This window comes from Salvelinus namaycush, chromosome 38 (assembly GCF_016432855.1).
Source record: "Salvelinus namaycush isolate Seneca chromosome 38, SaNama_1.0, whole genome shotgun sequence".
Classification (NCBI taxonomy): domain Eukaryota; kingdom Metazoa; phylum Chordata; class Actinopteri; order Salmoniformes; family Salmonidae; genus Salvelinus; species Salvelinus namaycush.
The window spans coordinates 3,443,684-3,461,450 of record NC_052344.1 but is presented as its reverse complement, the minus strand read 5'-3'; the positions used below and the strand labels follow the sequence as shown (position 1 = coordinate 3,461,450).

At 43.9% G+C, this 17,767-nt stretch overlaps 1 protein-coding gene across 1 annotated transcript in view; it reads left to right on the top strand.

Moving 5' to 3' along the window:
• The window catches only part of LOC120031782 (D(4) dopamine receptor-like), a 52,547-nt gene that overhangs the window by 32,828 nt on the left and 1,952 nt on the right, over window positions 1-17,767 (top strand). Inside the window, exons 2-4 of the mRNA XM_038977602.1 lie at window positions 7,872-8,203; window positions 8,635-8,747; window positions 12,134-12,840. Of these exons, the coding sequence (XP_038833530.1) occupies window positions 7,872-8,203; window positions 8,635-8,747; window positions 12,134-12,840 (1,152 nt within the window). The remainder of the gene's footprint in view (window positions 1-7,871; window positions 8,204-8,634; window positions 8,748-12,133; window positions 12,841-17,767) is intronic.

Here is a 17,767-nt window from a genome sequence, read left to right as displayed (position 1 = left end):
ATTCCATTGTTCCTTTTTAAGAAGAATATCCACCATGGATTAGACCCATTGACCATAATTACTGTAATGGTCTCGTGTTCAGGGGCTGTTAAGGTGTGTTGGGTGCTTATGTTGGCATGTCCAGAGGTGTGGGGGAGTAGCTGTGGTTGTGTAATGTATTTTCTTACAGAGACGGAGAGAAACAATTATCATCACTGAACAGCATTTACGAACAACAGCTAAGAGAGAGAATGGAATAGGTATCCATGTCATTCACTTGTATGACCTCTCTCTAAAAGTTCATACAGCAATACAGATACACAGTGACAGTGGGAAGACATTCGCACTTCCTATGTACCATTGGTAGTTAACCCTTTCCGGTCACAATCACAGCATCTGTAAGGAAACACTTGAAACGTGCAACAAAACAATACTTAGCCTATATAAAAAATGTTCATGTGCCACCTTATTTGACAGGGTATGCATGCAGAGATTCAACTTGCCAAAATTATAGTAACACAACAAGAAGTTTTATGGTTATCTAAAATATTTGCTGTTTAAATGAGGGCAGCAGAAGTGAAAATCTACGGATGGGTTCATCAGTAGCCTCTACTGTAATGCGTTTTCATGTAAGTCTAGCTCTCACCTGAGACTATTCGCCTTGATAGTGGGATTTTGGTAGGTAGTTCATCACAGTTGGGCTGTAATGGCACTTCTAGAGAAATCCCATGTTCAATTAAACCGGAATTGGAGCCGAACAATGCCCAACTCTCACAGCCTGACAGACAGATGACAGACAGAGCAAGAGGGAGGAAAGTTGCTTTGACTGATGGTCTTCCGACTGGGCACAGACGTCAGTTCAATGTTTTTATTTACATTTGGTTGCGCTGTCAATCTAACGTGAGTTCAACATGAAATCAATAAAACATTTCACCGTGTCATTGGATTTAGGTTAATAAAAGTTGGGTCAAAAATTAAATGCCCTTATATTGATGGCTTTTTGTCAATCTAATCAGTTATCCACATTGATTCAACATCGATTTTTTTTTAGGTTGAAATGGCGTGGAAACAACGTTGATTCAACTAGTTTTCGCCCAGTGGGTTGTTTGTGCACTGCAGAGTGGTTTTTCCCAGGGGGATGTGGGGTTGTTGTAAGAGTGGTGATGTCTATCCACGTCTTCTTTGCTCTGCTTTATCAGTCCATTCCATCTGATCTGATAAACCTCAATAACTCCCACTTTATTTCCCTGTCTTGTTTTTTTCCTTTGCGCCGCTCTCGTTCTAAGCTGCAAGCTCCCGCTTGGTTTGACATTTAAGGCGGAACGCCGAGTCCGCCGACCACGTAGATGAATTACCTGCTACACAGCAGGCCTAGGAAATGCTTTGTGTGTGTTTGTGTGCATGTGTGTGTGTGTGTGTGTTTTTGTCCAGATTGCTCTTTTGGATTCAACCAAGATATTAAACACAGCAGTGAGCTTGAACACCCTCCAGATCACAATTCAAATTTCCACCATGGATCAAATTGAAAAGATCAATCCGTCTCTGCTTGGGACAAATGCTTCTGTTTGGCAATATGTGGCTTTATCAGGAAGTGATCCCTGATATAGGAACATCATCAATATAATCACCAATGAATGCATCTGGACTGCCCAGATGTGAGAAGGAAATCCTTTTTTGGACCAGAACCATAGACACACAGAACATGACAAACTCTGTCTGTACATACAGTCATGTATCAATTGCACAAAAACAGTTTGAATAAATGTTTTTTCCACATCATAAAAAACTGATTGGATTTGCAAAAAGTAATTAACTTAAGGGAATTTCATATTTCTTTTCACCCAACTCCTCACTTAAATCCAATGACATGGGACATTGTTAGTTGATTTCACGTTGCAATCACACTAGTTGACAACTCAACAAAGGTAAATCAAAACTAGGCCGATCCACTCCAAAATTGGAAAAACTTAAAACACTGCTTTCATATCTCATCTATACAAGTGAAATGAGCTGGAACAGATCGAGTGGGTCTTTTTGTAGATTGTGCAAGCTCTCATGGGTGTCATGGCAACCCTCACCTGTTGCCACGGAGAAAAAGACAGTTCCATCTCACAGGAAAAACTGCTCTGATCTGGAGCACGCTCAGTGGGGAGATTGTGGGGAAACAAGATGTGTTATTTCAGAACAACATACAAAACAACAAACCAAAACAACATACAAAACAACAAACCAAAACAACAATAATACAGGGAGGGAGGCTGCATACGATGAAATCTGAATTAGAGTTAGAGGTAAAAATGTGACACGAAAGAGGGGCAAAGGGAATAGTAATAAACTTTCCTTTAAAAGCTATCCTAAAACTGCAAAACATTTTGGGAATATATCAACAGTAGACTAATGAAACAAATACCAAATTATCGTTTTTTGGGTGGAGTTTTCCTTTAAACTGCATTGATGTGAAAACACAGATGCCTACTGTACCATCACTTCGGATGAAAAATACCGGTCACTCTGGGCTACCGAGTTGCAACAGAAGCAGGTTAAAGAAAATGTGTTTTCGTTTTTAACATCCCATCTCTTCCTCTTCCATGGCAGGTGTGATCTGTGATGTCACTCAGGGAGACGAGCATGACTGAAGAATCATCTCTATAAAACATGGCTGTCACGGGTCTCAGCGAGGGGAAGCAGTTGGCTGACACACACACGCTAAACACGCGGTGTCTAGAATCAGCGGTCAGGACGCACATCACGCTCTGCCCATCTCCCGGCCTCACTTCATCAAGGTATGAACAGATTTGGCAGGACCTGCACACTATCACAGATTACATGTGAGTAAGACCATTAAACAGGTTAACATTAGCAAGGCCGCGGGGCCAGACAGAATACCAGGACGCATACTCAGAGCATGCGCTGATTAGCTGGCAAGTGTCTTCACTGAAATGTTCAACCTACCCCTGACCCGGTCTGTAATACCAACTTGTTTCAAGCATGCCATCATAGTCCCCGTGCCCACGAATGCCAAGGTAACCTGCCTATAGCCACCTATAGCCATGAAACGCTTTGAAAGGCTGGTCATGGCTCACATCAACACCATCATCCCAGACACCCTGGACCCACACCAATTCGTATACCGCCCTAACAGATCCACAGAGGAAGCAATCTCTATTGCACTCCACACGGCCCTCACCCACCTGGACAAAAGGAATACCTATGTAAGAATGCTGTTCATTGACTACAGCACAGCATTGAACCGCATAGTCCCCTCCAAGCTCATCACCAAGCTCAGGACTTCCAGATGGGCAGCCCCCAGGTGGTGAGGGGAAGCAACAACACATCCGCCACTCTGATCATCAACACGTGGGCCCCTCATGGGTGTGTGCTTAGTCCCCTCCTGTAGTCCCTGTTCACCCACAACTGCCTGTCCGTGCACGACTCCAACCCCATCATCAAGTTTGCGGTTGACACAACGGTGGTAGGACTGATGACAATGAGGCAGCCTTTAAAGAGGAGGTCAGAGACCTGGCAGTGGGGTGCCAGGACAACAACCTCTCTCTTAAGTCAATAGGGGGGCGCCATTTCGACTTTGTAAAAATTCGTTCCCAAATTAAACTGCCTCGTACTCAATTCTTGCTCGTACAATATGCATATTATTATTACTATTGGATAGAAAACACTCTCTAGTTTCTAAAACCGTTTGAATTATATCTGTGAGTAAAACAGAACTCAAGTTGCAGCTAACTTCCTGTCAGGAATTGAGAAATCTGAAATCGGGCACTCTGTTCCAGGGTGATTTCTGATTTCAGATTTCTCACTTCCTGACAGGAAGTTTGCTCCAACTTGAGTTCTGTTTTACTCACAGATATAATTCAAACGGTTTTAGAAACTAGAGAGTGTTTTCTATCCAATAGTAATAATAATATGCATATTGTACGAGCAAGAATTGAGTACGAGGCAGTTTAATTTGGGAACGAATTTTTACAAAGTGAAAACAGCACCCCCTATTGAGAAAAGGTTATTCTAGTTGTTTTGGTGAGAGTTGTGATGGTGGCTGCAATGTAAAACTATGATTTATACCTGAAATATGCACATTTTTCGAACAAAACATATGCTATACAATAAATATGTTATCAGACTGTCATCTGATGAAGTTGTTTCTTGGTTAGTGACTATTTATATCTTTATTTGGTCGAATTTGTGATAGCTACCTATGCAGGAAAAAAAGTTGTGTCTTTTGCTATGGTGGTTAGCTAATAGAAATACATATTGTCTCTTCCCTGTAAAACATTTTAAAAATCAGAAACGATGGCTGGATTCACAAGATGTGTATCTTTCATTTGGTGTCTTGGACTTGTGATTTCATGAACATTTTATTATATGATATCCCTGTGGCTTTAGGCTAGGCTATGCTAGTCAGCTTTTTTGATGGGGGGGATCCCGGATCCGGGTTTGTGACAACGTCAGCAGGACAGGAGGAAATGGAGGGGCGAGCACTAAAGAATGAACATGGTCATACACACCTACACAGTTGTGAAGAGGGCACAACAGGGCCTCTTCCCCCTCAATAGGCTGAAAAGATTTGGATCCTCAAAAGCTCCACAGCTGCACCATTGAGAGCATCTTGACTGGCTGCATCACCGCTTGGTATGGCAACTGCAAGGCACCCGACCGCAAGGTGCTACAGAGGGTGGTGAGTACGGCCCAGTACATCACTGGGGCCGAGCTCTCTGCCATCCATGACTTCTATACCAGGGGGTGTCAGAGGAAGGCCCAAATCACTGTCAAAGACTCCAGCCACCGAAGCCATAGACTGTTCCCTCTGCTACCGCACGGCAATTGATACCAGTGCACCAAGTCTGGAACCAACAGGACCCTGAACAGCTCCTACCCCCAAGACTACTAAACAAGACTGATAAATAGCTAATCAAATGGCTACCCGGACTACCTGCAAAGACCATTTGTTGCACTAATTCTCTTGCACTGACTCTGTGCACACACACTGGACTCTACCCACACATTCACACATACCTACACTGACACCCCACCACACACATACACTGCATACGCCCACACACACATAACATGTACACACATGCATACTGAAGCCACACACACACACACACACACACACACACACACACACACACACACACACACACACACACACACACACACACACACACACACACACACACACACACACACACACACACACACACACACACACACACACACACACACACACACACACATATACTGCTGCTACAGTCTATGATCTATTCTGTTGCCTAGTCACTTTCTCCTACCTATACAGATGCCTTCAGAAAGTATTCACACCCTTTGACTTTTTCCACATTTTGTTGTGTTACAGCCTGAATTTAAAATAAATTACTTTGAGATTTTGTGTCACTGGCCTACACACAATACCATATAATGTCAAAGTGGAATTATGTTTTAAGAAATGTTTACAAATTAATAAAAAACGAAAAGCTGACATGTCTTGAGTCAATAAGTATTTAACCCCTTCATTATGGCAAGCCTAAATAAGTTCAGGAGTACAAATGTGCTTAACAAGTCACATAAGTTGCATGGGCTCTGTGTGCAATAATAGTGTTTAACATGATTTTGAATGACTACCTCATCTCTGTACCCCACACATACAATTATCTGTAAGGTCCCTCAGTCGAGCAGGGAATTTCAAACACATATTCAACCACAAAGACCAGGGAGGTTTTCCAATTCCTCGCAAAGAAGGGCACCTATTGGTAGATGGGTACAAAATAAAAATAAACAGACATTGAATATCCCTTTGAGCATGGTGAAGTTGTTAAGTTATTAATTACACTTTAGATGGTGTACCAATACACCCAGTCACTACAAAAAACTACAGTCACTGCTCAGCGTTCAACACCATATTGTCCTCAAAGCTCATCACTAAGTTAAGGACCCTGGGACTAAACACCTCCCTCTGCAACTGAATCCTGGACTTCCTGACAGGCCGCCCCCAGTTGCCAAGCTGACCCTAAACACTGGGGCCCCTCAGGGTTGCGTGCTCAGTCCCCTCCTGTACTCCCTGTTCATCCATGACCCCATGGCCAAACACGACTCCAACACCATCATTAAGTTTGCTGACGACACAACAGTGGTAGGCCTGATCACCGACAACGACGAGACAGCCTATACAGAGGAGGTCAGAGACCTGGCAGTGTGGTGCCAGGACAACAACCTTTCCCTCAATATGATCAAGACAAAGGAGATGATTTTAGACTACAGGAAAAGGAGGACCGAGCACACCCCCATTCTCATTGATGGGGCTGTAGTGGAGCAGGTTGAGAGCTTCAAGTTCCTTGGTGTCCACATCACCAACAAACTATCATGGTCCAAACACACCAAGACAGTAGTGAAGAGGGCACGACAAAGCCTATTACCCCTCAGGAGACTGAAAAGATTTGGCATGGGTACTCAGATCCTCAAAAAGTTCTACAGCTGCACCATCGAGAACATCCTGCCTGGTTGCATCACCACCTGGTATGGCAACTGCACAGCCTCCGACCGCAAGGCACTACAGTGGGTAGTGCGTACGGCCCAGTACATCACTGGGATCAAGCTTCCTGCCATCCAGGACCTCTATACCAGGCGGAGGCAGAGGAAGGCCCTAAAAATTGCCAAAGACTCCAGCCACCCTAGTCATAGAATGTTCTCTCTACTATCGCACGGCAAGCAGTACCGGAGCGTCAAGTCTAGGTCCAAAAGGCTTCTTAACAGCTTCTACCCAAGCAATAAGACTCCTGAACAGCTAATCAAATGGCTACCCGGACTATTTGCATTCCCCCCCTTCAGTTTATTTTAGTTAATACTTTCTTAACATTTATTTTTCCTGAAACTGTAAGTAAGTAGGCTTGTAATTAAGCATTTCACTGTAAGGTCTGCACCTGTTGTATTTGGCCCATGTGACAAATACAATTTGATTTGATTTTGATTTGATTTGATACAGGCATCCTTCCTAACTCAATTACCGGAGAGGAAGGAAACTGCTCTACGATTTCACCATGAGGCCAATGGTGATTTTAAAACAGTTACAGAGTTTAATGGTTGTGAGAAAACTGAGGATGGTCAACAACACTGTACTTACTCCACAACACTAACCTAAATGACAGAGTGAAAAGAAGGAACGCCGTACAGAATAACAAATATTCCAAAACATGCATCCTGTGTGGAAAAATGCACTTAAGAAATATTGGGGCAAATCCAACACAACAGGAGTTTTAATATTTTTTGCATGGTGGTGGGCTGCATCATGTTATGGGTATGCTTGTCATTGGCAAGGACTAGGGAGTTTTTTGCGATAAAAATAAATGTAATACAGCAGTTTGCTTTCCAACAGACACTGGAAGAGGAATTCACCTTCCAGCAAGACAATAACCTAAATCACAAGGCCAAATCTACACTGGAGTTGCTAACCAAGATGACATTGAATGTTCCTGAGTGGCCTAGTTACAGTTTTGACTTAAATCGGCTTGAAAATCTATAGCAAGACTTGAAAATGGCTGTCTAGAAATGATCAACAACCAACTTGACAGAGCTTGGCAAATATTGTACAACTCAGGTGTGAAAAGCTCTTACAGACTTACCCAAAAATACTCACAGCTGTAATCGCTGCCAATGGTGTTTCTAACATGTATTGACTCAGGGGGTTGAATACTTATTTTATTGAGATATATTCGTGTTTTATTTTTCATAAATGTTTAATAAATGTTCACATTTTTCTTCCACTTTGACAATTAAATCCATTTTAACCCCACTTTGTAACAATACAAAATGTACAAAAGTCAAGGGGTGTGAATACTTATTGAAGGCACACCAGAGCAAACACTCTCCTCTCGCCTCCTCCCTAGATGTTAACTTCAGAGCGACAGTGCAGCCCGGGGCCTCCATCATCGACATGGTCAATGTGACGACATCACCCAGCAGCAATGCCACCCCAGAGGGTCTGACTGAGAGGGGGCTGGTGGTCCTGGGCCAGAGGAAAGAGTATGAATACAACTACTTTGCCCTGGTGCTGGGTGTGCCCCTCATCCTGATCATCATCCTGGGCAACGTACTTGTGTGTCTGAGCGTGCTCACTGAGCGCTCCCTGAAGACTGCCACCAACTACTTCATCATCAGCCTGTCTGTGGCCGACCTACTGCTGGCTGTACTGGTGCTGCCCCTCTATGTCTACTCTGAGGTGAGGAGGAGTGGAGAGTGTGTGTGTGTGTGTGTGTGCGCGCGTGCGTGCCTGCGTGCCTGCGTGCGTGTAAGTTGACCTTCCTGCCATGACCTCTTAAATTGGGCGTCAGGTAGCCTAGAGGTTAGAGCGTTGGACCGAAAGGTTGCTAGATTGAATCCCGGAGCTAACAAGGTAAACATCTGTCGTTCTGCCCCTGAACAAGGCAGTTAACCCACTGTTCCTAGGCCGTCATTGAAAATAAGAATTTGTTCTTAACTGACTTGCCTAGTTAAATAAAGGTTAAAAAAAATAAGAAAATATATATTTATTAGAGAAACACATACTATAGTTTTGTCCAATTACCTGCCCTGTCTGTCTCTTTGTAGTTTAAAGTCCATTGCCGACAGGACTGACAACCTGTTGTTGTTGTCGTTGTCGTTGTTTCCCAGTTCCTGGGTGGTACCTGGACCCTGAGCACATACATCTGTGATGCTCTGATGACCATGGATGTCATGCTGTGCACCGCCTCCATCCTCAACCTATGTGCCATCAGTGTGGACAGGTGAGTCCTTCTGTCTCAACTTCACCTGGACACTATGGTAACACATGGCTGTCAGTTCACACTAGTTTTCAATACCACACCTGTCCCTCTCTGACCTGTCTAGTTACGGTACACCGGACTCTGAAACCTAGTAACAACACATGTCCACCCACAGGGCACAAACCGGTTGAATCAACGTTGCTTCAATGTCATTTGTCAACATATTGTGATGTGGAATATACGTGGAAAATACATTGGATTTGAAAAAAGTAATTAACTGTTGTTCTGAGGGCTACATTTCTACCACAGGATTATGTCATCATGGTAACCAACATTTCAACATAGGGATTTCTTGTATATAAACCTTGAATGTGTACCTCTAAAACAATGTCAGATCTTCAGTGTTATATCGACTGTCAGAATAAAAAAAACAATAGGCTGGGCAGCACCTCCTACTGGAGAATTGAGAATTACAGTTAGTTCACTGGTCACCATAGCAGAGCCCACCCGTAGCACGCACTCCAGCAGGTATATTTCACTGGTCACCCCCAAAGCCAATTCCTCCTTTGGCTGCCTTTCCTTCCAGTTCTCTGCTGCCAATTGCAAAAATAATCACTGAAGCTGGAGACTCATATCTCCCTCACTAACGTTAAGCACCAGCTGTCAGAGCAGCTCACAGATCACTGCACCTGTACATAGCCCATCTGTAAATAGCCCATCCAACTACCTCATCCCCATACTGTTATTTATTTTATTTATTTTGCTCCTTTGCACCCCAGTATCTCTACTTGCACATTCATCTTCTGGACATCTATCACTCCAGTGTTTAATTGCTATATTGTAATTATTTCGCCACTATGGCCTATTTATTGCCTTACCTCCCTTATCCTACCTCATTTGCACACACTGTATATAGACTTTTTCTATTGTATTATTGACTGTATGTTTGTTTATTCCATGTGTAACTCTGTGTCGTTGTTTGTGTCGCACTGCTTTGCTTTATCTTGGCCAGGTCGCAGTTGTAAATGAGAACTTGTTCTTAACTAGCCTACCTGGTTACATAAAGGTGAAATAAAAAAATAAAAAAACCTTTGGTCTCCCATCCAGGGTTTTTACCCAAGCCCTATTAGCTTTGATATTTGGTACTGACTATCACCAATGTGCTATCGTGAGAACGATTGTTGAGAGATCTCCACTTTAAAAAAACAAAATAGATTCACTGCTGCTATCGAAGTCATTACAAAAGGGTAGGTTTAGCAGAGTAAATAAAATGTGACCAAACTCTTATCACTCCTATATCATAAATGATGCTATTTAGGCCTACAAGCTATAGGATTTGCAAAGTCATCAACAGCTATTGTTTTATTTCAACCCAAATACAACAGGTCTAGGGTTTCAAGCTCTGGTTGATTTCTAATTTAATGATATTTAGTGATATTGAATTGTGTACTTGGTTGTCAACGCAACCAAATATCAACATTTGAAGGAGAAGTATCTTCTGCTTGGATAGTTCCATTTGTGTCACTGACTTAGTCTGCCTTTAATTCCAGTTTGTCTACAAATTAACAATTGATACGTTGGATTCACGTCTTCATCTCAATCAAAATCAAAGTTAAACTTTATTTAAAGTGCTTTCAAAGTTTGATTTGATCTAGTTCTATTCTTTAACTTAGACAAACTGGAATTAAAGCCAGACTAAGTTAGTGGCACAAATAGAACTATCCAAGCAGAAGATAATGTTGATATTTGATTGCGTTGACAACCAAACACAATTCGATATTACTTTTGTAATACAGTAAATAGCCTAAAGTTAAGGCTATCTTACAAACGAATGTAACCTTAAAATGAGTAACACATCCGTGGCCACATTGAGGTTACTGTAACTATGAATGTATTCTCATGTAATCATTAAAGCGTGCATATTCAAAATAGCATGCATAGGTCGTCGCAGGTCTGTGGAGATCATCACAATTACTGTAATAATCTGTGCAGAATCTTGAACAGCATTGATCACTTGCACCATGTACTTTTAATGTAATCTCAACTGCAATCCAGGTCATTTGGTTACGCTATTAGATGAAGCACAGTGATAACACAGTCATCTTTTCTATAAATAAACCACAAATGAAACATTGTTTGGCATTGGAATTTGTTTGTGTCTTTAGATGGTTGAAGGCATCATGATAACACAATGGATATAAAAACGAACTTTTGGCTGTCTTTTCGAGTGGGTGAATATAGGTTGTAATGTCTTTGATCGACATGTCAACCAAATATTACCCAATTATCCACGTTGAAATGACGTGTCTCCAGCATGATTTATGAGTTAACAAAAAATTGCAAAGAACTACTGCAATATCTCTGAGTTATTGGTCGAACAAGGAAAAGATTGAAAAGGTTTCTTCAAGAAATACCCTGTATCTTTATTCCCACTTACGAAAGCAACACAGAGAGCCATTAAAAACACCAAAAACAATATCTTCAACTTGCAAGCTCAATATTTATTTATAATATCTGTAGCGAGCTCTGTATTGAGCCCTGTCACTCACAGTAATCCCCCAAATCATTCTGCCAGACTGTGAGAAGAGCGTAGCGAGACCTTTAGCAGACATCACACAGTGAATGCTAACTGATGGCTGTGGTCTATAGGAGGCTAATGGAACCGTAGCTCTGGAACCCCCTCATCGACCCAATCATCAAGACCCACTAATTACTCAACACAGCGAGAAGCAAACTCACGCCAACCACCCAGGGGACTCTACCCCAAACAACATCTAAGGGTTCCAAGAGTTTTCTAAGGCAAAGCAAAAACAAACCCACTGTAAAATATAAGATAAGCATTAAATAGGTTCCACACAGCACACACTTCCTGCTAGTTAAATGTTATATCCCGAGCGTTATGCGGCTCGTGAGACTGACAGGTTCTATAGCATTGTGGTGTTATTAGATTTCACAATGTAATAATTCGACATGGTATCTAATCAATAGATTGAGATTCATTGGATTTATTAGACAGGAGAAGCAGGGTAGAGCCAGGTTGTGGGGGGTGGAGTTGAGTGGAGTTATGAATGAAGGTGAATATTATTGTAACTTTATCTGTGGCATTCTAGTGCCTCCACATCTAAGTTTACTTTGAAGGAGGATCACAGAACAGCTTTGAACAACTTTCAGGTTTTTCAAATGCTTCCAAAACACCCACTATGTCCTCTGAGTATTTCCCTGCTGTATTGGCCTGTTTGAAGTCCCTCCATGTTAAATGTATGTATTTATGTATTTTAAATGTAGACTATGTTATTTACTTTGATCCGTGTGCCTGCAGGTACATAGCCATGGTGGCAGCAGTGCCCCTGAAGTACAACAGGTGTGCTCTATGTATTTTATCCCCTGTGATGTGTGTGTCCCTGCAGGTACATAGCGGTGGTGGTGCCACTGAAGTATAACAGGAACCAGTTCAGCATGCGGCAGCTGGTCCTCATTACGGCCACCTGGGTTCTCTCCCTGGGCGTCGCCAGTCCCGTCATCTTCGGCCTCAACCAGGTGCCGGGCCGCGACCCCACCGTGTGCAAGCTGGAGAACGACAGCTTCGTGGTCTACTCCTCCGTGTGCTCCTTCTTTGTGCCTTGCCCTGTCATGCTCTTCCTGTACTACTGGATGTTCCGGGGGTTGAGACGCTGGAGCTCAGGCAGGAGCCGCTCCCAGCTGACGAGGGGAGGAAAACAGAGCCTGTCCCTGCGCCTCAGCTCCGCCCTGCAGAGGGAGAACGCAGGGCTCAGGGCGGGTGCCAAGGAGAAGGTGGTGTACCTCATGCCCACAGCTCTCAGCCCGATGTCACCGTCGGCTGTATCAATGGCGTCGCCCACGGCGACCCTCGGGGTGGAGAACAAGCAGCAGGATGGTTTGGGGGCGGGCGTGGCGGAGTGCGACCCCATGACTACCCAGATGGACAGCGTTTCTGACGCGGACCCCACGGAGAAGCCGCCTAGGCAGGGGAAGAGCCTGAAGGAGAATGGGCTGGCCCACGCTAAGGCCAATAAGAGGGGGCGCCGCAATAGCAAGAGTAGCAGAGTGAGTGGGAGGGAGCGCAAAGCCATGAAGGTTCTTCCTGTTGTAGTTGGTAGGTATGTGTACGTGTGCGTGTGTGTGTACATGCATGCGTCTTCCAAGGGTTACACAAATCATATCAACAAAGCACATTTAGCATCGTTGGGGCAAGAAAACAGGGGGTTGCGGTGAGCTTGAATAGTATTCATTACATAAACATGGGGAGACATGGAAATGAGGGGTTCACCCACCGTGAGCAGAATACACAACCTCATAACCTGCAACTGATTGTTGACACATCAACTAAGATTAAAGCGCATGGCTGTTTGGGACAGTTGCTGTTTCGGTAATCAGTGCCTGGAGGGTGAATGGTTTCACCTCTTCTCTGAGTATACAGTATATCCAGCTTCTCAAGCTCTGGTTCAGTGTGCTTCAATCCATAGCTAGAGAACTTGTACTCTCTCCAGGAGTGAGAAGAATCATTTTTGTCTTAATTTGTTGAACGAAACCCTCCCCAAAAATGTACAGAACTCCAAAACGAACAAAAAAGTCACAAAATGTTGTCATAATATATGCACAAACCCTTCTGAACTTTTCAATACGTTTGCTAAAATGTCTAAAAACATGTTCTCACTTTGTCATTACGGGGTATTGTGTGTAGATGATGTCATAGTATACACAACAGTGTCACGGGATGTCATAAAGCAGTGTTTAAGGCTATATTGAGGCATTCTTGTGAGACGGGAATTAAAACCACTTGCCTGAAAAGGTACTCCTCTGACTAGACATTCACGTTATATTACATGGTGTCAGAAGTAGGATGACAGGCTCGCATTCTACTAAGATAGTGGACTATGGCGACGTTTGACCCACCGCAAAACTTGAGCTTTGATAAACCAACGGAATGGATGGATTGGAAACAACTTTTTATGAGATTCAAAACCGTGACCTAGTTGGATCAGGGAGATCAAATGTACAGGTCAGTTCCCTCATGCCATGGGCAGCGAGGCAGAGAACATTTTCTAATCGCTCATCTTTGCATTCTCATCCTCTGAAAACTGTTTTCCCAAATGGAGTGTTATTCACGAACGTGCCGGTTTTTATCAACGAGTACAGCGACCTGGGAAAAAGGCAGAGACGTTCATCAGAGCCCTTTACGAGCTTTCAGAGCATTGTGACTTTGATGCGAATAGAGATCAGCATATTCAGAACCAAATTGTTGTGGGCATACTGGATAAACGACTGTGTCCTAAACTGCAGTTGATGGCAGATCTCACGTTAGCAACTACAGTCCGTCAGTCAGAGAAAGTTAGCATGCAAGTAAGCCAGCAGGGAGAAGTTGCGTGCTATGTGCAGGAGATTGCACGGGGGCACAAGAAGAATGCAAAATGGCGCAATGAGAACACAGATTCAAAGGTCACGGAGCATGCAGAAGGAAAATGCCGCAGGTGTGGGAAAATGTAACATAAAGAGCAGGAAAGATGTCCAGCTTTCAACTGGACATGCAACAAGTGTCAGTAAACAGGACACTGGGAAAGAATGTGTCACACAAAATCAGTGAAGTTGTTGTTTCAGATCCGTTAGCAATGCCGATAGGAGTGATGACCAAAGGACAGTGCAATTTCTCATTGGTGCAACACCTGTAAAATGTTTAATTGACACTGGAGCAGATGCTAGTGGGGCGGTAGGTAGCCTAGTGGTCAGAGCGTTGGGCCAGTAACCGAAAGGTTGCTGGATTGAATCCCGAGCTGACAAGGTAAAAATCGGTCATTCTGCCACTGAGCAAGGCAGTTAACCCACTGTTCCCCAGGCGCTGTGGATGTTGATTATGGCAGCCCCCCCGCACCTCTCTGATTCCGAGGGTTTGGATTAAATCAGGAAGCTGCATTCAGTTGTACAACTGACTAGGTATCCCCCCTTTCCCTAGTGTAATGTATGAAGAGACATTTGATATGCTCATCCCAGAGAAAACATTGCAGACAGAGTGTGAACAACTAACTCAGCCGGTCAACAGCAGCCGAGATTGGCCTGGTGAAACGCATCGAAGAGGTTCATGACGCATTTGGAGAACATGGCTGGCTCAACACAGCCAGTGAAAATACAACTGAAAGAGAACACACAGCCATATGCAGTGCACACAGTGCACAGAATCCCAATATGCAGAAGGTGAAAGAGGAGCTGTGCAGAATGGAGGAAAAGGACATTGTGGAGAAGGCGATGCAGCTAACAGATTGGTGTGCACCCATGGTGCCTGTCCTGAAGAAAAAGGGAAAAGTATGTGTATATGTGTGGGTTTGAAAAAGCTTACTGAGGCAGTAAAAAGGGAACAGTTCATCCTACCACCTCGGAAGATACTCGCAAAGCTGAGCGGAGCCAGAGTATTCTCAACAAAGGGATCCGGCAAGTGGCTTTTGGCAAATACCCCTACTCTGTGACAGCAGAAAGTTGACAACCTTTATTACACCTTTTGACAGGTACTGTTTCTGCCGTCTGCCGTTTGGGATCTCGAGCCCTCCAGAAATCTTCCAAAACAAAATGGAGACATTGCAAGGCCTTAAGACAGCCCCCGTTTTTATGGATGACATTTTGGTATATGCTAATACTAGAGAGGAGCACAACGAGCGACTAAAAAGAGTCCTGCAGAAGATCGAGTCAACCGGACTAAAGTTGAACAGAGAAAAGTGAGTCCTCAGGCAAACAAAGCTACGCTTCCTGGGACATCTCATTGACCCATTAGGAGTCAGGTCTGATTCAGAGAAAGTGGACGCCATCAGGCAGCTTTCCCCACCAGAGAACTTGCAGGAGCTGAAGAGAGTTCTTGGGATGGTTAAATAACTAGGGAAGTATATCCCCAACCTATCCACAGTGGGTCAACCACTGCATGAGCTCCTGAGGTCAAATCAAATCAAATGTTATTGGTCACATACACATGGTTAGCAGATGTTAATGTGAGTGTAGTGAAATGCTTGTGCTTCTAGTTCCGACAGTGCAGTAATATCTAACAAGTAATCTAACAATTCCACAACAACTACCTAATACACACAAATCTAAAAGGATGGAATAAGAATATGTACATATAAATATTTGGATGATGATGCACATGATGCAATAGATGGTATAAAATACAGTGTATACATATGAGATGAGTAATGTAAAATATGTAAACATTATTAAAGTGGCATTATTTAAAATGACTAGTGATCCATTTATGAAAGTGGCCAATGATTCGAGTCTGTATGTAGGCAGCAGCCTCTCTGTGTTAGTGATGGCTGTTTAACAGTCTGATGGCTTTGGGGGTGGGCGTGGGATCACGCACAGCAGGCGGCGTGCCAGCCCCTCAAAGTACTTTTAACAACTTCCCCAGAACTGACGTTTGAGAAAATTCGAGAAATATCTATACGGCCTGGAGGTTTTCAAGCCAGTGACCACAAGCACCTTGGTCTCACCGATGAACAGCAAAGACTTGGATAATGTGGCTTGGCGGTGCCAGAGACTACTCATACAGCTCATGAGGTTCTAACCCACAGCGGAGTACGCGCCAGGCAAAACGTTGGTCGTGGCGGACACTCTGTCAAGGAGGCCGTTGACACCCACAGAAAAGGAAACTGACACGCACACGGACGCGGAGTGCTACATCGCAGCCGTAATCAACGACATACCTTTTACACAGACAAAAACAAAATGGAGAGCATCAGAGTTGCCACTGCAGCGGATGATACACTACAGACAGTAGTACACTCAAGTACATCAGGTCAGACTGGCCTGAACATGTGAGTAAAACCCCAGAGATTTTTTTTCAGTGAAAAGTGAACTGTCAGAGTACAATGGTATGGTCACAAGGGGGAATCGCATACTAGTACCATAGGCACGGCGGGCAGACAATCTTGATAGAATACACAATGGACATCAAGGTCTGACTAAACGCAGAGAGAGAGAGCCAACGCCTCAGTATCTCATCAGAGCTGAAGAAAAAGGTTATGTCAGTCTTGTTGTGAGCTTAGAAAGGAACAGCAAAGTGAGCCAATCATCTCAACGCTGCTCCCTGACAGGCCATGGAAAATAATTGCTCTGGATCTACGTGAGCATAACAAACAAAACCATCTGATTATATCTGACTATGACTCAAGATTCATTGAGATACTACACATGCCTACAACCACAGTACACAGGTCGCCCTGAAGCTGAAAGGAACCTTTGCAAGGTATGGGATTGCAGATGAGGTCGTTAGTGACAAGGGGGGCCTAATTCCCTAGTTCCGAGTTCCAAGAAATGGCAGAGCAGCTTGACGTTAAGCACATTACTTCCAGCGCGCACAACCCTCAGGGTAACGGTCACGCCGAAAGGGCAGTGCAGACAGCGACGAGGATTCTGAAGCAGAAAGACCCACTGGTTGGTCTCATGTGCCACAGATCAACCCAATGCAAAACAAAGGGAGCAAGCCCAGCAGAGCTTGTCATGGGTAGAAAAATGCAACAAAAGTCCCAACGGTTGGAGAGAAACTAAGTGGCCCAACAAAAACACATCAGGCTAAAGGACGAAACAAGCCTTCTACTACAACCAGCCGTCACGGGGCGAGACCATTACAGTTGCTACTGCCAGGGGAAACAGTGCTCACCAAGCTACATCACCTAAACGAGTAGACGGCACCTGCAGTGGTAACAGGGGAAAGCACCGCACCCAGGTTTGCGTCATCGAGATGCAGAAAGGAGGAACACTACGACGTAACTGTCGCCACCACCAGACAGTGCCTATACCCCAACTAGAGGTATTACGCCTGCCTCTCCTGAAAGAAGAGAAAATAGTCTACTGCCAGACAATGGTCAACAAGAGACTGTTTCACTGGCCTCGAGTGACAGCACAAAGACTGCTGGTCAAGGGCTTTTACTTACCAAGTCTGGAAGGGTTTGCAAACCAGTTGTCAGACTGGACCTGTAAAGAACAACTATGTAAACCAAGAGACATTGAAAAGAGACAATACATGATACATGTCAATTTGGGGG